This window comes from Filicampus tigris, chromosome 1 (genome assembly GCF_054856515.1).
Source record: "Filicampus tigris isolate MCC_2025a chromosome 1, RoL_Ftig_1.0, whole genome shotgun sequence".
In the NCBI taxonomy this organism is placed as follows: domain Eukaryota; kingdom Metazoa; phylum Chordata; class Actinopteri; order Syngnathiformes; family Syngnathidae; genus Filicampus; species Filicampus tigris.
This window is the reverse complement of record NC_141217.1, coordinates 24,069,892-24,094,173: the sequence shown is the minus strand read 5'-3', so window position 1 is coordinate 24,094,173 and position 24,282 is coordinate 24,069,892. Positions and strand designations below refer to the sequence as shown.

At 39.9% G+C, this 24,282-nt stretch overlaps 1 protein-coding gene across 2 annotated transcripts in view; it reads right to left on the bottom strand.

Annotated features, from left to right (window-relative positions):
• Positions 1–24,282, bottom strand: part of prex1 (phosphatidylinositol-3,4,5-trisphosphate-dependent Rac exchange factor 1) — a 92,038-nt gene that overhangs the window by 37,073 nt on the left and 30,683 nt on the right. For both annotated transcript variants that reach the window (XM_086028340.1, XM_086028350.1), the window contains exons 5-11: positions 21,330–21,431; positions 20,108–20,269; positions 15,072–15,205; positions 14,707–14,822; positions 12,625–12,774; positions 6,404–6,551; positions 1,274–1,374 (exon numbers count right to left, since the gene is read on the bottom strand). In XM_086028340.1, coding sequence (XP_085884466.1) covers positions 1,274–1,374; positions 6,404–6,551; positions 12,625–12,774; positions 14,707–14,822; positions 15,072–15,205; positions 20,108–20,269; positions 21,330–21,431 — 913 coding nt within the window. The remainder of the gene's footprint in view (positions 1–1,273; positions 1,375–6,403; positions 6,552–12,624; positions 12,775–14,706; positions 14,823–15,071; positions 15,206–20,107; positions 20,270–21,329; positions 21,432–24,282) is intronic.

Sequence of the window (24,282 nt, the reverse complement as noted above, 5' to 3'; positions counted from 1 at the left end):
AAAATAAATATTTGGCCAAACACTGAAGACACCACAACAAACAAGCTGCTGGTTTTCATCGTTTAGATTTCATTTCTTTCATATACCAAAGGAATGCGCCGGGAAAATCGTTATTACGACGTATCAAATATGAGATAAAAAGTTTGTGAAATGAATAGCTCAGTTCTTATGGTAGTAGTGTGGCATGCTAAATGCACAGCTGATGTTCAATTTGTGCATTACCCCCCATAACCTCTCAGGGTCTACCTCACTTATTGACAGTGACACCAACTGTGCTAGGCCCGAATCTTCCCCATAACCTCAGTGTAAACCCACAGAAGCCAGCATGTCAGCACTGTATCTCCCTCAGGGGGTAGGCCACAGTGACGGTAGATTTCAGGGGGATTTTCCATGGGAACCAGAAAACAACCCTAGCGGCCGATGTGCACTTATGATGGACAAGAGACCCTTCAGCACCGACGTGGACCACAGCATTCATACGTTATTTATAGCTGCTTGTTTGTCTTTTGCATAATTCAGGTAAGTGGAAGTGAAAATGTCACACTTAAGAAAGTTTTCAGTGTGGAGGGGAAATTAAATAGAAAGGCAAGGTTTGGGGAAAATCTCTTGTTCCCCTTATACATACTGTGTCTTAATTATGAGTCAAATAACGAAATCAGACAAATGATACTAGAATAGTAATAAAAGCACAATGCCGTTCTAATTTGGATCAGCATCAGATTGCACATCTTCATAGGTACCCAACTCATTCATATGCATTCATTTTAATAATAAGACTCATGCATTATTAACTGAGAACACTAAGTGAGGCCAGACCGCCATCAATGCTTGAATATATTTTCCTGAAAATTACATCTAGCAGCCCAAAAAATACCATTATTTTTTCCATGCTGTGTCGCTAACATGTACAAACACACACACACACACAACACAAAAAAACATTACCGGTTGCGTGGAAGAAGTTATGGAAAATGTCAGAAAAATGCTTTTCTCCGTATCTAAACTAAAGCTTTTTTTTTTTATCCGAGTTCCAACCCTTTCCAAACGTACAGTAACCTGAAAAATTGATTTCAATAGCATTTGCTTACCCACTGCTATGTAACAAACTCTAAAATGGTCATGAAAACATGAAACCCTTGGCGGAGGTAAGTAAATAAAAACATGAGATGAAAACTAAGCAAATAGCTATTGGTGTGTGGATAAAAATAAAAAGGACAAATAAATAAGTGAGAACAAAGTAGGAGAGGAAGTCAGTTTTGTGTTGCAGCCTCACCGTGGTGAATGATGCCATTTTCCAATAAGGCTTGTCCTAAGTTAACCCCTTCATCGGGTTTACTGATCTCGCCGCTCTCGATCAGCCACGATACAAACTCACTGAGAAGAACAAAAAAGAAAAGAGTCAATGAGGGTTTTTAAAAGATTTTTTTTGTAAGATCGTTTTTTTGGATTGTTTTATTTTGATTCCTGCAGGCTGATTTGAGGGAGGGAGACACTGTAGGTAGGTTGGTTGGTTGGTCGGTAGTCCCAAGAATAATATGTTCACTATTAGAAAGACCCTTCAGTTCAAGTGTTGATTGCACCAATTGCCAATTAGGGATCAGAAACCAATTCAGATAATTTCCGCAATCTGTTTAGTCATTTTGTTCACACACAGAAGTTGCCATGTGAAACATATCAACATGATAGCTGCCAAGACTTCCCATCAAACTAAATTCTGTATTCAGAATGGGGGAGTTCATCTCCTGGGACTCAGACGGAGATAGGGTAGCAGCTGGAGGTGGTTTCACTTTTTGAAAGAAACAAGCGTCTTTAGTAATACAGCAGCACCACTACTCGCTTGGGTGGTAAAGACTCAATAATATTTGTGGTGCAGTTTGCATCCTGTGCCAAACGAAACTAAGCACACGCAACGAATCCAACTGTTTCTGTTGGATTCCCAGTGCCAAAGAAGCTTGAATATTTCTTCACGCGTGAACTGTGAAGAAGCACTCTGGAGAAGCAGACTAAGATGTTTTGAGGAGTAAGCGTCTTTTTGCTCGTAGCTTTGTCTCAATATGTCAAGAAGTGCAATGCATTATTGACCATGCTATTGATCGCTAAATGGATCTTCTCTACTAATGGGAAGGCAGCACATTTGAGGCAGTGATTTTCTTCTGTGCAACAACTGAGGTAAGTGCAAACAAACAAGAACAAGAAAACTAAACGAGCAATCAGAGCATAGACCTCCACAAGACCTATACACCTGTGAAATCAATGTGTGTGTTCTTCATTGCTAAAAGGAGGTCAAGTCCCATCCCAATTAACAGAAATACTTTGGATCGATGGGAATATTGAATAAATTCCCATACTAGCACAACAAAATAGAAACAAAGTTTGGGGAGTCTTAATTGCCCATAAATGTGAGTGTGAGTGTGCGTGGTTATTTATTTAAACAATATGTGCACTGTGACTGATAACTCAAGGCCAAATTCAGCCGGGAGAGGCCCCATAGCTCACTCTTTAGTCTTTACCATACACAGGATAAGCCGTAGAAAACGGAAAATGAAAATGCAAAAAGAATATCTACCCACAAAGCCACCAAGTAAACCAACAAAGCAATCAACCCCAAATGAAAACATAGCTTTGGCAGATGTATACAGTAGTTCCAAATTGACATATAAACATTCACATGAGTAAGATTTAGAAGTTACGTCTTTCAGAAGGACCACAAAATCCACCCTGAAATACTGCAGGATTTTGCAAAGTTGCTAAAGAGCAAGCCAACCCCCAAATTTTCTTAGCAATAATATATTCTATACAGCCCTATTAGTCTAAACACCAGCATTTTGATTACAATTGTTTTTGTGGAATATGAGATAAATAGAAGAAAAATAGATAAGAGATAATAAAACAGGTGCATTTTGCTGCTGAATTTGTATTCCACAAACACAATATGAATCAGCAGAGCTGGGCATTCCGTCCCAGTGCTGTTCATCAGAATGCCGCGTTTAGACTAGTGGGGGCGCATAATACATATTATGGTCAAGAAACTCAAAATGCAATATTATTGTTTCTTAATGAATAGTCTTTAGTTTAAATGTACATTGGGCATTTCTGAAAAAGACAACGACTTCATTCACTTGAATCGAATCTGTCAGTTCACATCACTTGAGCACAGGACGTGAGCGCACGCATGTGTGCATGTATCCAATATTACTGAGGCTTAAGCTGCAAGCAATTTTGGTGCATTTACATTTACAGTATGCTTTTGGGCCTCTGTGTAATTAAGGTGTAACGTACTGTATGTGGCTGGCCCCTCTGTGCATACGCACACACCCGCGCGTGCACAGTTAGCTAGCGTGAGTCTACGAGGGTGCGCGTGCATGTCGAGGATGCGACAGAAGAGAGTGGACACCTTGAACCATCTGCCATAGCAACCTTTGTCCACAGCCTGCAGAACAAAAGTTGCACTTGATCATAATTTGTTTTTCTGACCAGTGAACAGACAGATGCATCCAATGTCTGTTTTGTATTCTTACAGTTTGTCCATGTTTGTAGCGCACGGCGCCTCTGTTTGTGGACGCTCACGTCAAGGCCAGTGGCTGTTAATCAACGTTGGCAGAGAGCTCAAGTGTGTGTGGATGTTATGCAAGATTAATTTTGGTTACGGTGCTGTTAAAGAAATTATCACAATGAGCGTGATTAATTGTGCGCGTGCATGAGTGTGTGCATGCAACAGAAACACAGAGAACCTTCCACGGCCACACAGTGAATGATGGACGACAAGGATAATGGCTTGGTGGGACACACCCATGCATGTTGTTTATTTATGGGACACTTAGTGGTTGCAAATGACCTACACTAAGGAATCAAATCCATACATTTCACCATTTTATATTATGCGTGTCCTTATGAGGTTCCAAGGACGTTCAAATGATAAACTTTTTTTTAAAGTAGATTATTACATTTTTGGAGATCTCATGTATTATGCTATCAAATCTTACCAGATTGTAATTGTTGGGCCTCGGTGTACGTATGACCGTATTGCATTTTGTTTTGATATGTTCCGAAAAAAAAATACTGTACAGGTCTCCACGTTGCTTTTTTTCCCGCAAGAAACACATGTGCAACTAAATAAACGAAAATGTAGAATGAACAATTGTAGTAGTGCAATCACTATTAAACTGTCATTATTATTAAATCACTAGTTTTATCCTATAACTTCAATATCGTTGTTTTGTTGCCACTGACATGTTGAGGTGTGAAAAATACTGCTGTCTGGGTTTTCTGTGTTTTAAAGCCTGAAGACTGTGTAACCCAGTCACCCTTGTGGGATGAAAGTCATTTTCTTAGTATGAAGATGTAAGAAAACAATAATATAAGTACTACGACAGTTTCATGACAGGAATGCCTTGGATGCCCTGGCATGGGAGAAACACACATGAAACGTGATCTGTTAATGTGTATTAACGCTGACAAAGATCAGATAGGCGATGATATTATGCTCTCAGGACAACAGGCTGTTATCAAAGCGGCCACTCGATTTAATGAAATAAGCGTGCAGACTGTGGCTGCTGCCCATTCGTCAGTAAGACAAATGCAGAGTTCAAAGACTAGTTGCCTTCGTCAACGGCACTTGACAGAGTGATGAAGTGAGGACAGCGTGGACTGGCAGCAAGGATATGAAGCGCACGTTGACTAACATTATAATTTGAACTGGATTCAAAGCGACTGCTGGCACTGAGCTGTGACATGCAAGTGGATGGGCAGAACATGATAATTATGACTCACAATTTTAAAATAGTGGGCTCCGATGGGAACAAACGGAACGGTGGCACATTCAGTTAAAGGGCAGCGAGAGCAAAGCGCGGCCAGAGGCACATCACAACCATCCTACTTTTTTTAGAACTATATTTATTCCTGTTTTATTTGGCTCCGACTCATTAAATCATATTATTGAACTCTGGTTCTTTAAATCATATTAGAGGTCAAGAGAGACCAAAGTTTTGCTATTTAGAAAGCTCTTTGTACTGCCTCAGTGTGTGCAAGGGTTCTCATTACACTTCACAAACAAGCCAGTGGACGCATTGAATCGGGTGTCTTAGCTGCAAGTCATTTATTTGTAATCAGAGGACAGAGGATGCCGCAGCTTAAACACTTGTGTGGAAAGGAACAGGCACTTTTTATTGTTATTTTGCTTTGAGCACTGCTACACTTTAGTAGCAATCAAGTAAGTCATTTTCTATTGTGCATTTTGCATTTATTATCTTGGAAGTTTGATGAGCAAGGAGAGACACACTTTCTTAACCCTCGGTAGGGACTTAATATATATTTTTCAAAAGTAGCACTATATTATGTTTAGAATTTTCAAGGAATGTCTCTATTTTGTCATCATTTCAAAAGGGAAGGCGGCCTAGAACATCATGTGCTCGACCATAGAGATTCCATTGTATATTCTACCAACAGCCATCCATCATTTCAAATAAATTAAGATAGAATATGCAGTCTTTGTACTGTGTGTTATTATTTGGGCAGTCTTCCAATCTGTCATCCATGTTCCCTTTTTATGAGGTGGTTTCACGGACTTGGTGAAGATTTCTTCTGTTATTTTGGGGTTTTTTCCCCCCTCCATCAATCAGTTTTATTTTTGCGCCCAAAAATGCAATGGTTCGTAATGACTAACTTTATTTTTGGTTCACCCAAGTTGAAAACCTGTCTGCGGAGGAAGAATCAGACTACAAAGGGTAGCAGTGCAGAGCAGGTCACTGACTGAGGACAGAAAATTCATAATTTAAAAGGATTAATGTTCCTATTTATGTCCTGTGGAACAACCCAGCCCTTGTAGTCATGCAAAGAAAAAATCGGAAGCGTGTAAAGAAGCTAAAAAGATACAATCAATTGAACTAGAAGCCAAGTAATCTCATCATATTCTATCGAATTATTGTGAGGACGGAGATTGGTGATACATCACTCAGAGGTTGGTTCATGACATGTCAATGGCATTTTAGGGTTGTCTTATTTCAGTCAGTCCTGTCCATGTTTTTGTATTCATTAACTTTTCTTGTTTTAACAGGCTCACAGAGTGTTATTTGTAGATCTTCGAGAGAAGTCTGAAAAGGCCCTTTTTGTTTATTTGTGTTACAGAAACATGAATGAAAGAGGGACAGCCTCAATTTGAGGGATCCTGATGGTAAAAGTCTGGTTGGTACCAGTTATTATTCATGACGTTAGATTGGCCTCGCTTTTCGGGAAGACTAAGACGAAGGACTTGGCATTGGATGAAGGAAAGGCTTTGGGATAGGAAGCCAAAGCAGAGGTAGAGGATATAGAGGATGTAGGGAAGACAGAGGAAATCTTGCCAAGACTTTCCAGGAACACTGAATACAAGCTCTTGTGAAAAGCACTGCGGCATACTTGCACTCACTTTCCCATGAAGCACTTGGGCACAATGCTGAGCTTCTTGCGTCTGTCCTTAATGAGGTGCCGGCTCTTGGTCATCATCATGTGATAGAGCTTCTCTCCTTTCTCAGCTATCATCACATAGGCATCCCGCTCCATTCCAAGTTTGAGACCTGCGAGAAACAACAAAGAGAAAAGGTGACACAGAGTTAAAAAAAAACAAAAAAAACAATTATATATAATTTGGATGATGAAATGAAATGCACAAGTTTTTTTTATCCGTGACCTTTTCTAAAATTTTAAAAGAAAATCCCTAGGCATTATTACACTTGTGTCGTTATTGACGTGCAATGTGGGTACATTAATGTCAGGGGTAGGAAAAGTGTACATTTGATTTTTAAAATGGACGGACGAGCCAGGTCTGATGAGGTTTTAAAAAACAAGTTAAAAGGTGTATAATCTTTTTAATAGTAAAATATTTCATTTCAAATAGTATAATTTATAATACATTTAACGGCAATTAGAATTATCGAATTACAATTAACAAAAATGTGTTAAATGTACCAAAGGGTAAAATATTTTATTTACCAATATCTTTACGCTATCATTTACAACACATTACTTAACCAATTATTTCCAGAGAGGAATTAATTTATACATTTAAATTGGCTATTATTTTTGGATGTATCCAATACATTTTACACTGTTAAGTGAAAAAGATCTTTTTAATTCAAGTTGGGCTGCGCATTCCACAGGCAATATAATGATGATGGAACACAGAAGATGGCATTTTTGGTTTGCTGCATTTGGATAATTAGAATTTAGAACCAATCAGACACATGCAGAGTGAAAAAGGTGAGCAATGAGTGCTGCACCACTCAAGCTGTGGTGATGGGGACAATGACTTGCTCAAGAGCACCTTGACAAGAGCCAGCAATGACCTAAGGCTGGGCACATGGAATCCAAGTGTGGAAACAACATCTTTGGGAACCGCCTGCACCAGAAGCAGACAACAAACTGCCAAACTTTGTGTAGATTGTACTCATTGCACCAGAAATGTTCTTATTAAGTGCCCACCTACAACATGAATGTAAAAAGCACATGAACAAAAATACATTTTACATCGCACATTCATTGGACCTTTGGCCCACCTGGTTATCATCGAATCCACTTAACAGACCTGTGTGGTACATTGGTGTAAATTGTGCTTAAAGAGACTAATAGCCTACCACTACTCCTACCATCACCCAATTTTGGACAGTAGTGCTACAACATCTCTGTGTGCCAAAGAACGAAGCAAGTCTTAGGGCTATTTGAAGAAACAAGCATGACTGGACATCCCATCTGTTTGTATTGATAACCAGCCAAACTAATCTTTGGGGGAAAAAAAGAACAATCCCAGCCAGATGTTAATCTCAATTGAACAAGCCATTTCTTGAGACAAGGTTAAGGAGGGCATTGTGATTGGGATCTTGTCTCTGTGTTGATATGTTAACGATTACGTGGCTTGTACTGTATACATACAGCAAAGCATGTACTGGAAAGGCCTATTGTGAGTTGCGCTGCCACTCCTGCGAGTCCATTTTTGGAGCTCCTTCTGACACTCCTTGTGGGTTTGGGTGAACTTCTGAACTACATTGTGACATTGTCATTAGCTCACCACAAGTCTGAGACTCAGTAAGCAACAAGTCTATTTCAGGGCACATCAAACTCAACACGAATATCACCATTCTGATGTTGCTGCCATATGTTTAATTCATTTAATTTTAACACCTTCAAACTGAGTCAAATAAGGTGTTCTCCATTCATCCATTTTCTATACCGCATGTCCTCTTTAGGGTTGCGGGTGAGCTGGAGCCTATCCTAGCTGACTCTAGGTGAGAGGTGGGGTACACGCTGTACTGGTCGCCAGTCAATCACAGGGCACAAACAGGCATATGTACACATATGTTTTGGCTATGTGAGCAGAAACTGGAGTACAAAGTGGAAAAAACACACAAGCACTTGGAGAACATATACATTTTACACAAGACTGCCTGATTTGAGATTCAAACTCAGAACATTCCGACTGTGAGGTAGACATGTCACTAGTAAAGACTATACTGCCCAAATTGAGTGTTTTTATTTTTGCAATTTCATTGGGTGAAATTTTAACACATTTAGTCTCTTAAACAGAACAAATCACGACTGTTGCTGCTTCACTGCCTTTTTTGGGGTGTTAAAATGTTACTTAAATTGCCTGTAAAGTTAATAAAGGTTCTATAATGGAGAGAGTTTTCCCACAGTAGTGATTAAATAAAACGCTAATATAACCTCTTTTCCCCCCTAAATCTGAACAAAACTGAGGTGTACCAGCAACAGGAATGAATTGTGTTAAACCTTTGAGGTTCCAATGAATGTAATTAGTCAGAAAAAATGTGTTGTTTTGTTAGCCACAATCCCAGTGCTAACACTGGTCAACAATTTTCTTTTCCTAATCAGAGATGCAAGTAAACATTTCTAGATTGTTTGAGCTGATTGTGAATCTGCACTTGTTCTTCCTCTAGCACTTCATGTTTGTATAATAATAATTGTTGTCTGCGGCAGCAGCGTATTTTGACTGCAGTTGCAGCTTTCACCACTATGGAGATGCTAAATCAGCCCTGGCCAAGCCACGACTCATGCGGCTCTTTTCCCTGTTTTTTTGCGGCTCTTAAGGTTCTTAAAACTTTGTCACTGTGAACTTACAGCGCGCTGTTGTCAACGCCATTCTTTGTGTATGTGGTGAGGGGCGGCACCACAGAACGGAGCGATGCTGAGCGGCGCTGCACGTACACGGACGTCCTCCACGACGACAAATCCCCTCGGATTGAAACATTCTACTCGACGGCGGCGCCGTCATGACGTCAGAAAGCGTTTTCAATAGGAGAGGGGTTGACAAGCGATTTATTGCTATTTTGGCTGACTTATTTATGAGTCACGACATGAGGACAATGGAAGAAGCCTTATAGAAGATAAATCAAGTGCATTTACTGCATTAACACTGAAAGATCCATCTTGTCTCTCTTCCTTTTTTAAAATGAGCAAAGACTGGGCTTTCTTTTGTAACAATGAAATATACATTTTTTGAAACAGTAGGAAAAGCCTCACTTTTTACTTCCTGGTCACTTCCAAATATGGCGCAAGCTGTTGCACGTTTGATAAAGGGCTTGTCCGAACACGGCGATTGAACAGGTTACATTCCGCAAGCGAGGTACGAGCTACGTGCATCTCACGCATGCACTTTGACGCAAATGAAATTGAGGGAAAAAATAAACGTTGAGTGGTGTTGCCTACCACAAAAGAAAGTCTCAGTGTCCTCAAAATGTTTTACAGATTGTAAATTCAGAATTTCCCAGTGCTGTATTTTAATGTGCCGCTTATATTCCTCTCAAATAAAAGCCATGTATATCTGCAATATATATCAACTCAAAGAACGTGACTGGACTTCATTTTTTTTAGGGGGGGTTGAAATAAAAGAAACTCAATAGTAGTTTCAGTTTTTATTGGACAGTGATGAAATGTATGTGTCAAGTGTTGGTTTGTGACCGTCAGTAAGTAGAAGAAAGACGAGCGGGACAAAACAAAATAATAAAAAGTCAATTTGCCCATTGAGTTTTGGGTGGTTGTGCTGGTGGGCCGTGATGGATGCTGGGTTGCATTACATGTGACAGCAGCTGAAGAACAATGGGGGTTATTGAACAACACATGGAGGTCTTTCCAGTGCAGAGAACTCTCAGCTTCTTGACCAGCTGCCATAGTTTGTCTTGAGCTGCTTCTTGTCTTCTTTCACTTACCAGCATGACATAATCACATTATCTAAGGAAGCTGATCTCACGAGAATTCAGTGGGAGATATTATAGAGGGAGGGATGGAGAGATATTGTAAAGAGAGAGATAGACAGATAGAGAGAAAGAGGGAGAGAGAGAGAGATAGAGAGAGAGAGATGGAGAGAAAGATAGAGAGATATTAGAGAGAGAGAGAGAGAGAGATTTTAGAGAGAGAATATATTAGTCTTTTTTTATTTAGGTGTTTTAACCATTGACAAATTTGCTTACATTTGTATAATGTTCTTGCAGGAGATTAGTTCATGCATGCGCAGTGGGACGTGGGACGCAGTCAGTTTGAGGGTAGCGTGTGCACACCTTGTTTCAAGTCTGATCGATGGTGTGCATCATTGGCCAGTAATTCGTGTCAATGTAATCTACGTGCATACAAGCACATCGCTGTGTCGATGGTGAAGTTAGCGTCAGTCCACTAAGCAGTGTGCTGAAAGCGGGGTAAATTGGTTTCAAATAGTAGCACAAAAAGGAAGTACCGTACTATGTTAGCTGTCTAAATGTTGCTGACTTAACAGAGTTTGATAAATCTGCCTTGATACTTTAACTGCATTATCTACACTTGCTCATTGGTCCCTTTTTGTCCATATTAACGATTTATGTTCTCATACTTGTTCAAATAAGCACAGATTTTGATTTTGCACGTACATTCAGTTGTATTTTTTATTGTTGAACAAACAATACAAATACCATTTAAAAAAAAAAAAAATCGATGTTGGGGGAATGGTAAGGGGGTAAAAGTGCACAACTTAATTTAAGGGTGAACTAAAGTGGGCTGGTCTGAGCAATGAAACTCCATTAATATTTTTGAAATAATGTTCAAAATATGGAAATCCAGATCAATGCTGGAATGTGGTGCAATATATGGGGGATGCCGCTGCACCAATTTTCACCAAGACAGAAAACGTAATGTGCCTGGCTCACAGTTCATAAACAATTGAGCTCTTTTAGGGCGATTGATTGCAGCCACTTGTGCGCGCAGTGAAAAAACACTGAGCACAAGCTGTATCAGGTGAAATGTCAAGCTTTGTTGAAGAAAACCTGACAATGAAAGTCCCAAGTAAAGAGGCTGACAGAAAGGTAAGACCACATTGAGAAGTGTACCCTGTCAAAAGCGAAGCGTGAGTGGAAATGAGGCGCCGTGACTGATCGGGCATCTGTTAGCCTCAGGTCAGTTTCCGCCTGCTCGTAATTTAACACCACAAGCTGCCGCACACTCATGTGTGCTTATTCATCACACTATCAGATCTGACATTGTTAAAATCCGCTGTTGGTGATTATTTAACATATGCCCGGATTACAAAGGCAAATTGACCATTTTGTGACACATGATCTGTTGCGTATTCCTGCATTTCCGACCAAATCGTGTCCAAACAATCACATTTTGAATTTTTTTAAGCCGTCAATGCTATCAGGTGGCCTTTAATGTCACACGGCAAATCTAGTTAAAGCCATTCCCAGTGTGAAATACACATAACATTATAAAGACAGATGGCCCTCAACAAACATGTGGGAACACTTTTAAAGGCAGAAGAGGGATGAAAACAGAGTGAACACAACTTAAGGTGAAAAAAGGGCATCGGGTTACACGGTCAATCTAAAAATCTGCTTTTGTTTCATTTTTCAATTACTGAGGTGAACTGCAATTTGGATTCTCACACAAATCAAAAGGTTTGTCCAAACAAAATAAATGTAAGTAAATAAAAGTTTTCATCAACTTAATCCGAATTTGATGAAAACTATGATTAGCTCATTCAATCATATAACGTGCAATCATAGGCATTCTTCCTCATACAAAATAAAACACCACAGCACCTAAAGGCCTAATTCTTCATTAAGAAACTCTTGTTCAAGGTGTGACACCACTGCGGGACACAACATTGATATTTGAGGACAATGGCGCATCCAGTCATTAATTAATCACCTGAGGGATCCTTGCACGCATCCAAGATGAGACTCCACAACAACAAGGACAACTGCATCAAATTGCAACATGATTTTGATGAGCTTCATGGGTAATTTAATGGGCCAAGGCGAGGAAAAGCCAGCAGTAAACCACATTAGCCATGTGATAGAAAATACAGATAGACAAGAACGTATACATATTCTTTTTCAGTAGATCTGAGCATAATAAACCTGAGTGAGGCCCTTGCTCACAAACTCTATCCTGGTTTATCCAGAAGTGTTTGACGGGGCTTGTTCTTCCACACCGAACTCATCCAAGCGGCCCTTTTGTCACTCTGTTAGACCAAAGGGCCTTCCCCAATCTCTTCCCACAAAGTTGAGAGCATCCGATTGTCCATTATGATATTTTTGTGAGAGGAAATCTAGTGTAATATTTTCTAACGCCCCTCCCAGCGAATAAAAAGGCTGAAAAAAGGTTACTCACACTCTCTCTGCTCTCTCTCCCTCAAGATGGCATCCAGCCACTTCTGCTTATCCTCAGCAGTTTTGGCCATGCAGACAAACCACTTGTTTTTCGCTGTGTTGTGGATCTTCCAGCCCTTGGTCACTATGTAGCTGTTGCTATGATAATCCGCTGTAGAGAAAAACACATATTTAGTAATAAAAGTCGGATGAATCAAATAAATAGAAATGTGGGTGCTTTAACAACAAATCACAGGAAATAAAAATAAGTGAATAATAATAAGATATAATAAGATAAGATACAATGATAAGAATAATACTAATTATATTGCTCTCTTCACCCATTGTAATGTAACCAAGAAGACTCGTTGGATGAGTGAATAACACAGCGGCACTAAACACTGGTGTTGATATAAATATATAGATCAATATCTCGGAGGTTAGTTAAACACGCCACCTTTTGCCAGACTCAGCAAAAATCAACCCTGTTCTAATTCTATCATCCAGGTAAGCAGCACCTACTTAATGAATGGCCTCTGGTAATGGGCTACATTAGCCTCATGGCCAAAGACCTTTTATATACTTGTGATACTTGAAGCCCAATGGGGAGTAGCTCCAGTAGTACTGGGAGAAGAAAAAATGTTGGGTTGGGGGTGCACATATACTGGGGGAGTGTTTTTGCTTCTGGTGAAATCAATAGAAATGCTGACATCTGGTCAGGTTTAGGAGTCCTTGGGGACATTTATAACTTTGACCTTAGAAGGTAAAACTTAGCTGGCCTTATCTCATTCAACTCTGGAGTAGGTTATCTGTTACGTATTAAGGACAGAAATGAACACAGTTAATACCTTAGTAGATGAGATTTCACCAATAGTCTAAACATTAAGGAAGTTATGTTTGTGTCTTTGTGGTATTCGAGTAGCATACAGGAGAACAAAAAAAAAAAAAAGAGAGAGAGGAAACACGTGATAGAGAGGAAGACGGTGTTTCTACACTGATACACACATTTTCACAAGAGTGAAACGCGACTGACTCGCACGATAGCTGAACCACATCCAGCCCACAGACAAGGCGTTGGCAATCGGCATTAACCAGAATGCAAGTTTCTTGCTGAGGAAATTTTGCACCTCAGAGTTGTAGCTACACCTTAAACGGAATATTGGACATCAAATAGGTGGTATTCGCCATGAGACTGTGCGCGACATCCTCTTTGAAACTCAGTGCAACGAAAACGCCACACCCAAACCGTTAGCGAGTAACAGATTCATAGTATTAGTCCTGAAAGACCAAATTCATAAACCAAGATAGCAAATGAAGACACGAGGCAAATTTAAGGACTGATTTTGTGTTGCTGGTTTGTCTGCAGGTTTTGCAATGCATTTTGGATTAGAATTTTGTAAATAGACACAAAGTGTAAGATAAGACTAGACACAAATCCAGACACAAACAAAGCATGCACTGCCTTGAATATTGAAGCTCATAAAAACAGCCAGCCTGACTTTTAGTCCTTCCAAAGTGTGATCACGTGACACAAGCACAGTGCTGCTGATCCTGCCCGGATTTTCGCAACCGTCTTTTTTCTTCTTCCTAGAAATTCACCGAGGCAGAACAGCAAGTATCATATCACACACGTTTTTTAATAAAGAAGCGTTTTTCCATGACGGCATTAATCTAAGAACAATTATCGAAAACATCAAATGTGATGTGAACGATAGCCATCAGCTTGATTTTGATCTAGGTCTTCCATAGATTAATCATGTTACACTAGCTAAAATAAAGATTTTTATTTTGAATGACACTGAATCTCCATGGGGGACATTTCTAAATGTCATGAAAAGGAAGTAGAAAAGGGGAAGAAAGAATCGACTTATACAGGAAGCGTGTTTATGAAAGTATACAATATGCTGCTACGCAAACCTGGATTGTTGGCAGAGATCTTCGCTCGATCGGCGTTCTACTTTTGTCAGGTTCATCACTTGTTCTATGACAGTCATTTAATGAAGTGCCCCGATGTAAATAGAAATTTCCATGATGTAATAACCACAGTTATGCACACAACCCGAGAGAGAGTCTCGAAATGTAATATTGCTGAGTAAACACCAACCTGTTCCATCTTCCACGTTTTCCACCTCCATCACCTCTGTGTTGATTCGGCCCCTGAACACATAGAGAGGACCGTTGATGGACTTGGTCCTCTTGGTGGACTTTTTTCCAGAAACCCTAGGAAATGAGACAGCGGTGTGGTTACACTCAGCATGGAAAACATCCGCTGGTGGCAGTGAAACAGCGTCTGCAACACTTGCGCATTCATACAAATACACACAAACATGAAGCATGCATATCCTGCACAGACAAAAATTATATTTTGGACATTTGTTCACATTTCCCATGTTTTTCCTGCATTCAGCCGGAGAGTCGAACTGATCTCTAAACACTCATCAGTTGTTTTCTTCAAGCACCATTCCTCACCTGGACTTCCTCTTGCAGTAGACCAAAAGATTATCAAAGAGGAAGAAGACCCGCTCTTGAATATTGCCCGCTGAGATCTTCAGGAGATTTCCCTGGAGCAGCAGTTCTGTGCAGATATCCGTCAAGTTAGTCCCCTGAGAGAAGGAGGAGAAATGAAAAGACGGGAAATCATCTTGTGCCCAACAGTTAGTTTTATTTGACGATGCAAATAAACATTTTGAATTGGATCATTTTCAAACTTGGCCTTTACCCGGGTCCAATCCACACACAAATCACTAAATTTGTGAGCGCACTCCTGGTCGTCCTGCACTTACAGTAAACATTGTCATCAGGCCGCAGCTGTAATGGAAGGAAGCACTAAACATCACAGTAGACGGAGTTTACCTTGCTCTACATTTTCCTATGGGAAACGTAAATCTCATTTCAGGAGGCGGGGTGGAGACTCAGCCTTCAATTGTGCACTTAGGATGTACCCTAAATGCACCAGCACATCCGTTCACATAAAAGTGATGTGCTGAAGGAAAAGTCACACTTAAATATTTTATTTATAATGAATGTTTCAAAACATGTTTGTATTTAAAACATAGGTACGCCCTAATTCCTAATCTTAATTACCAGACAAAATATTGTCCATTGTGAAAACGCTGAGTCGAGCAATGCCACTAATTTTATTTTGCAAGGAAAACTAGCATCAGCAATAAGATCATTATGTAACAATATGATTCATTTCATCCATCCATTCATTATCTATACCGCTTATCCTCACAAGGGTCGCGGGGTGTGCTGGAGCCTATCCCAGCTGTCTTCGGGCAGTAGGAGGGGTTACACCCTGAACTGGTTGCCAGCCAATCGCAGGGCACACAGAGAAAAACAAACATCCACACTCACTATCACACCTAGGGGCAATTTTAGAGCGTCCAATCAACCTACCATGCATGTTTTTGGAATGTGGGAGGAAACCGGAGTATCATTCATTTCAATAATACCGATATTCTTTTTAAACGAGAAGATTAAATGATCTTATGAACAAAGCAGCAGTGAAGCCTCAATTCTGTCGAGCAACTTGTGAAGCATCCAATCAGATTCATCTGATGGCAGCTGGCACTGCCCCGAGGGTACATATTTGCATGGCATTTAGGGATTGCTATGGTATGCTCCATGTCATGCTAACAAATATCAGCAGAGCATCGCGGACAACGCAAGACCTACTGAAATTGAAAGATCATCAGGGCTCGTTAGTCATTGTAAAACAGCTCATTCCTCTCTTAATCATCTGGAACTAAATACACCCATGTGTGGACACCACCCCAGGCACTCGCATACGTATATGCATCAAATTTGGACCACACTGTGGTCTTTTATGTTTCGACGCCGTGGAAACCCCCTCAACCGGCCACACCCGCGCTCAAGTGTCTCTTATTGAGTCCCATGGGGATGTTTTTATGATAGAAGGTCATCAGTCACATGGTTATAGACACAACGAGAAGGTTGGCTGGACCTCAGCATGAGATTGTGTATCAGACTACAATCGATTTAACCTCACATTAACTCCAATGAGTTAAAATGTGTGTGTGTGTGTGTGTGTGTGTGTGTGTGTTGGGTTGCCTGCATTAGTGTGTTATGTGTCTGCACCTGATTGGCTGCGAGTAGATTGGGCCATTAAGGCTGCAGGTGAACAGCCTAAAGAGAGTCTACTGAGAGATGAAAACAAGAGCGAGACTAATGCCGTTAGCGATCGGTGAGAGTGGGTGTTTTTCTGAGTATATTAGCCTGATGTTCAGTGGCGCAAGACAACAATGCCTGTATTCAAACACAAGATAATATTAGCCATTTGATGCTGTTGTGAGATGGCGCTATTGTGCGATCGAGTCGATGCTATTTGTGCAATGAAATATGTTTCTTTGTATTGTGTAAAGGTTTAGAATCAGGCATTTACATGAATTCTGTGAAGACAAAGGGTATAAGGCAATCTTGAGTACAATCTTGAAAGCGACACAAAAAAATAGACTACTGTATATTCATGCCAGACTAGCTGTTGGTGATGTCACTTTGTAAAGAAGTATTCCACAAAACTGATTGTTTGCCTGACCCCTTGCCTGAAACAATTTTTTGAAAACCCTTTGTCAACATATATGAACCATGTCACTGGTAAGCAGTGCAACCCCTGTTGTAGAAGCGGTGTGGTAAACGGTGCAAGCATAAACGCTGTAACGGTGTTGTGTCCCCATTTTACCACGACCACACCCCATGGATTCTCATGTAATATAAAAGACATACAGTAACTGCAATAATTTGGGAATTATTATACGATCTTCAAGGAGCATAAAGAAAAAGGAAGCGGGATAACTTTTTCTTTCTGCAGAAGGATCTAAAGTATTTTATAAGCTCTATAGTATTTATTGACATCACCTCTTTACAGAGCAGTTTCTTGGTTTTCTGATGTTTTCTGGTGAACCATGACCATGGTCAAATGTTGACATTTTTGTGGAAGGGAAATTCGAGATGGTGGTTTGGTTTTGGCAAGCAAACAGTGGGATGTACTAGTGAGGCCCACTCTCAGGGTCCATCCTTTCCGGGGGTTTTTGCCTCTGTTCCCTCCTCCCTCTTCCCCTGATAGAAGCACCCCCCTCTAACCACAAGTGCTGGTAAGACTAGTGCACAGCATCCTCCATCTCTTCTGATTGGGCAGAATGCCTGTTGGCATCCCCCTTGGCACCCTGTGTAGGTGGATTGTCCCTGTGGTGCCTCCTAAGACAAGGCCTCTGTTGTGGTGGGTGAGGGAGGCGTGAAAAATGCACTGGACCCTTCAATTGGCTCCCAAGCCCCATCCGTGCCCCTGCTGCAGGGTGTTGGCTCTGGTGGTGATTAACTGTTTAGGACAGACAAGAAATATGCTGGACAACTTACTGCAGGTCACTTTCAGTAAGTACAGTTTTTATTATGTTTTAATTCACTATGTGTATGTGTGGTCTATTACCTTTTTTTTCTTTTTCATTCCAGTCTTGATGCAAAGCTTCTTATAACATTAGTGGGCCTCTTGCAGGATGGTATGAAAAATCACCCAGAGCTAGGTTTTGCAAAACTAGGGGTTCTCGATAAGCCTCCATGGGGAGTGTAATCAAACAGTCAGACATACATTTAGACTCTTTTGCCAACACAATTGTACGCAGTACAGTATTTTGCCATGTTAAATACTTTTCACTCTCAACACGCAATTCTGCACCCCCCCACTCAACCCCCATGTAAATTTTGCACAATCCTGTTAGAAGATGGGTGTATTATTTTCTGTACATAGCTACGGTCTAAGCTCAAATAACGATATGGCTTAACCCATTAAGGCCTAAAGCAACAAGTTTCTCAACAGCTCCCCAAAACCTAAGGTCGTCTTTGTAATTACCCTTGAAAACCTGAAGTTTTCCCAGAAATTCAACACGTACAAAATAATTAATCTCTCAGCCCCTGTAGCAGACAGAAACACAATTCCAAAAGAATTTTAGACCTTAGACGTGGCTTGCACACAGGCCTGATTTTATTAATTTTTACTGTTTCAATCGAAGATGTAAAAATTAAGTGTCAGTACAAGATAAGCACTATTTTTAATATTAAAAAAATCGAGTGGTAATTCCATCCTCTATTCTATTATTCTATTTACATTCTATTACAATGATGTCGATTTTGCCATTGTCTACAAACATATATCTTAACTATATATCACGTTCGACTGGTTCTACTAGTTCAAAGTCCACAAGCGCGTCATCTCTATCAGTGCCGTTACACATTTCAGAGCTCCCACGATCGACGGTCAACCGCCATTATGAGTCGCAAGAATTCCGGAACATCCACCGCGGGCTTACGACACAGTCACGTGTATATTCTGATGCATTTTATTGGTTAAGAAACCGATAAATAAATAATAAAAAGAAAATGACGTGTACGCGCTCTCGGCTTTAAGGGTCGAAAGACCCAACAGCGCTCTCGGCTCTAGTGGTAGAAATGCGGTTATGCACTCCCGTCCTTAATGGGTTAACATAAAGCCCTCCTCCCTCTCCCTCCTTTTATAACCAATCAGGGACAAAAATATTGAGACAAAACAAATCAATTCATTAATCAATTAGAGGTTGGGCTTGTTATGTCGCTTTCCCGCTGCATCTTAGCTTTTTTTTTTATTGCCTAGAATTGGTGTGGTAGGTTTCCACTTCAAAATGGTCTGGCTGGAAGCTGCAAAAGCTACGCTATAGTGAATACAATGAGACAACAATGGAGGAGAACCAAGGTATCCTGTATTTACTTCTCAGTATGTGGCTGTCGCCCACATGGTATCTATCTGCTCAGCAAACTTGGCCCACCAGTAGCCTTAGTAGCGTGTCGAGCCAAGCAGGTAAGCCTACGTACAGTATAAAATATGTTCTCGGCAGCCAAAGTATGCTTGTTTGCCCAAAACATAGGATTTGGGCCTTATTTTGTTTTTCCTTTGCATTCAAGTCTTACTAAATTACCTCACATGGCTTATCTTCGGACAAGTTATTGGCAATACATATGCTTCTCGTCTCACTACGGACCACCTCTACCTCTCTCTTGATACACTCTATTATGTATTGTCAGGTTTATTTGCATTCACCCCCTTTTACTACAGCCAACTCTATTTGTCATTAGCACTGTGACCTAATTTTTGGACGGTTTAAAAACCTCGACAAGAATCCACAGTAATCACAGACTGTCACGTTTGGCCGTGCCATCCCCCCGGTGTTGTCTCGCGACCGCAGTGGCCTGAAACAGGGTTGGTGTGGGCCTCGGGAACAAGTTGTAAACCAGCCTAAGATGCTGTGGTATCGGCAACCCCGAAATCTGTCTTTTAGCAACACAAGTGAGTAACAAGTGCGGATGTGAATGTTTCAAATCGGAATATGTCACAGAGGAAGCTTACCAAGGGAATGTTGTCCATTTCCTCTCCTTCCCCCACATATTTCCCAACCTGATTACAATTGTCACGCTCTCACTCAGGCCTCAGTCTGCTGTCAATCTGTCCTTGTTCTCACCTCCCAGCCTTCAATGTGAGACTGCAGCTGTTCCAGGGCCTCCAGTTTCTCCATCTGCCGCTTAGTCTCATTGATGTTGGAGCAGACAGCCTTCATGGCCTGCAGAGCCTCCTCTACAGCAGGATAGTCAGCATGCTTCTTCGGGGTCCGCTTCAGTAACTCCTGTGGTGGATAAATGGGAGGAACAGGGTGCGATTTAGAGCCAAGACATTCAACGTTTGTCGCCTGAAATCAATGACTACAGCGTAAGCTATAATTAGTATCTTAATAGCTACTAGACTAAGGCTTATTGAGATCTTTCACTTCAGATTTTCCTTCAGTAAATTTGGACAAAAGTTGGTTTGACTTCAATTCTTCTAACCTTAGCGAAGTTGCCACATAACAATTGACAAATTTAATGAGATAGTATTATGTCAATTATTATAATTAACACTTACGTTTATTTAATGCATTAGAAATATTTTTTTAAATATATGCACTATATATAGGCCGTGCAACACAATGATAAAGTGCCCATCTTAAATCAACTGTACAACATATGACAATGTCTTGCACAGTAAAGGATGGTTTATCATAGGAAGTATACAAAGAAATCACTGATGCCACAGTCTAAATAGTGTAGCATATAGTTAGCCTAATCACATAAGTGCCAAATATATCTTTGAATGTTTTAGGAAAACACCAAAAACTCAACCAATTTAACAGAGGAGTCCAGTTGCAAAACACATTTTTTAGGAAGCGCTTTAGTATTTTTATTGACATTGTGGCAGTAAGTAAAAAATGTATTGGGCAATTATTCTTTTAGGTTAACGATATAGTTCTTTCTTAAAAGGAAATAAAAAAGGGATTTTTCTTCTCTCCCTCACAGTGAGCCATTAGGCATTTACTTCTACATTAAATTCAAGATACCAAATATGGTTCCTTGCTCTGTAAAGGGCTGCTATATTAAAAATCTGGTCAAAGTGTTGCACACAGTCAAATCAGGCCAAATGGCAACATACATTTTGTGTGGACATAGAGTACCTAAATGAGGTATGACCTTCCTCACTGACATTATATAATGATTGAACACCTCGCATAAACAATTGAAAGTTGGATATACCAGTAGATGGAATTATACAGCTAAAAAAATGCATATCTGCGCATAGTAAATAAGAACGCGTCACCGGTTATGTTTAAAAACATGTTTTAAAGTTTGACAATCTAGGCTGGGTTTTAGTACCTTCAGTAGCAGCGGGTACTTGCAGATCCTCTGGATGGGAGTGAGAAGATAGCCCTCCAATGGAATATCCGTGCTCTTCTTCCCTCCCAGTAGCATACAGTGCTGAAGGAGAGGAAACGCAAAAATACATACAAATGAACATACGATTAACAGGGAGCTATGCTGTGCAGCATCCGTACTTTCAAAACAGCAAGGAAGGGTGGAAACACACAGAAAGTCTCAGGCCAGAGGTCTGTTGTTGTGTTATTGTCAACATAACTTGGGGAAATTGGGAGAAGTCGGATCACTGCATTCTTATTTTTTACTTTCATTTTGAGTGTGATTCTGAATAAAGTCCTTACTTGGTTAATGATTTGGAATTCTATTGTTCATTCTACCGTTGTTTTGTTCTTAATGAATTATTTAATCAATGCATTTGCATGACAGGAATATTTCCTTCATCAAAATCATGGATGTGTACTGTATGTTACGTTATTTCTTGTAGTCAAAGTTCATGCTTGTAAAGTTGTGGCTACTCGGTGTATTTCACTTGCACAAGTCTGCTGCAAGGGACGCATACAGGTATGTTAAGTTTTAATCTGCATTCCAGAAAACTGGAAAGAGGGACATTTCAAATCAATAGAAGTATGCAGGACAACTCCACTTGATGCCAAATGTCCTACTTGCAAAGTCATATCTATGGCACACCAACCACATTTCACTAAAAGACAAGTAGTAGACAAAAAAAAAAAAAAAACGGTCTTCAGTGCAGCATTTGCTTGCTTGTTTATTTTGGTTCAATTCTTCCAGCAATGACCTCTGATAATTGTTTTGATTTCAATTCAGAACAACACATTGCAGCATTAGAAGATGTGCAACATTTCCAATTGCAGGGCTGTAATCCGTTCTCGTTGAGGAGGGAAGCTAGGGGTGCAGCACATTTTCTGAATATCTTTTTTATACACAAATTGTTACATGTTTATGCAGCGCTAGTCATTCTCTTGGTACGAAGCATGTCAACCTGAGACAAAAGTTTTGTTATCAATGAAATGGAATTTGTGGCATGCAAAACTTTTGTTACACAAATGCTTTCCTTTGACATGTTTATCATATTTTTAAATACTTTATACTAATAAGGCTCCTACTGTGTGGAACCATCTTCCAGGCATTTCCCAGTTCAGTCTGGTGACATTGTCTCTATATTTAAGAGCAGACATAAAAGCGTCCATTTTGGTAAAGCTGTACTGTACTTAATGCTGGCTCAGGCTTGTCCTAAATCATCCCTTTGTTATGCTGCCATAGGCTTCGACTGCTTGGGGATTTCCCATGATGCACCAGGCTGCTCTGTCTGACACCATCTCTGTCACAATGATAATGCTGATTACTGGTTGATATTTTTTTGCAGAACAGTACTAGTTATGTGACTCTTGCAGTTTTTTTTTTGTAATGTTTGTTTGTTCATTTGGTCAACTCAAATGAGCAATCAAAAATACAAAATGTTCACATAAACCAAACAAAGACCAACGTGTGTAGAGTGGAGCCAAATCTTATAGTGTCTACCCTTTTCACACTATCCCAATTTTGTACATATGAATATTTACAAATGTCTACATATGTAATACATACATTTATGATAGCTATAATTTTTTCTAAATATATATTTTAGAGATACATACATACACCCACAGAGGTATTTTTATAGGCCAATCATTGTTGTCCATAATTTTGCTAAGCATAGGCAACTATAAAACTTTTGTATAACTATTTACTAACATGTTTTAATACATGTATTTGAAGATCTGAATGGACTTACACCTTTTCGATTCACAATCAAAGTTATTCCACAGTTTGACTCCTTTCACTGAGATACATCTCTGTTTAACATTAGTTCTGGTTCCCGCTGTTCTAAACATTGATGTTCCTCTTAGTTCATAGTCACTAACATATGTTAAAAGAGGCTTTTGAACACAATAAGGAAGCATATTATTATTTACTTTAAACATGAACTGAGCCGTTCTAAAGTCCACCAGATCATAGAATTATGTGACTTTACAAATATATTATTGGTGTCCGCACGATAATCTGCAAATTTTATTATCCAGATTGGCTTCTTCTGTAGAATAAGAAGAGCATTTGTTATTGATTTGTAAGTATGTCCCCAGACGTCCACACAATAACTCATATATGGGAGTTATTCCTTTTACTTCCACAAAGTACTTGTTCATGTAAAGTTCTGTTGAGTCCCTTACATATATGGACCTTTGGTATATTAAAAGAGATAAATTGCCGCTATACATAATTAGCACTGAACTGAAGCCAACTGATTTAAATTGGTGATTGTGCAGCATTACTGGGAGGAAATAAATCCCTTAAAAACAGACTCTAGAATCCCCCCAATCCATCTTTTTCGAGCACCCCACTTTCTAAATCCAATCAAGCGCAACGCTTCGTACTTTTTTTTTTCTACTTGTTTATAATCTGCCAGCCTAAAGCTAGAACTCCCACAGTTCTTTTTCAGTTCTTCACCCTGACCTCCTTTTTTTGCTTTCAACTTATCTTCTCCTCCAAAGTAATTAACACTTCATTTTTTACATGGAATTCCAGAGGCTTCCTTCTTTGTGTGATTCAATTATCATGAAAATGGTCACATTCAGAGAAGGAAAATTACACTGGAATTGAACACTGCAGAGAATGACCCAATACCAACATGGAGTATATCCCCCGAGTGTCACTTTGGGCTTTAATCTCTGCTTCGGCCTTCCATTGTGGAGTTTGCATGTTCTTCCTATGCTTGTGTAGGTTTATTAAAGACTCAAAATGTTACTTAGACATGAATGTGAGTGCTTGTTTCTATATATGATTGGCTTTCAACCAATCAAAGGTGTGTCTCGCCCAAAATCAGATGAGATTGGCTCCAACTCATCAGCCACCCTAATAATTATGAGCAGAATAAAAAATGGATGGATGAAGTATA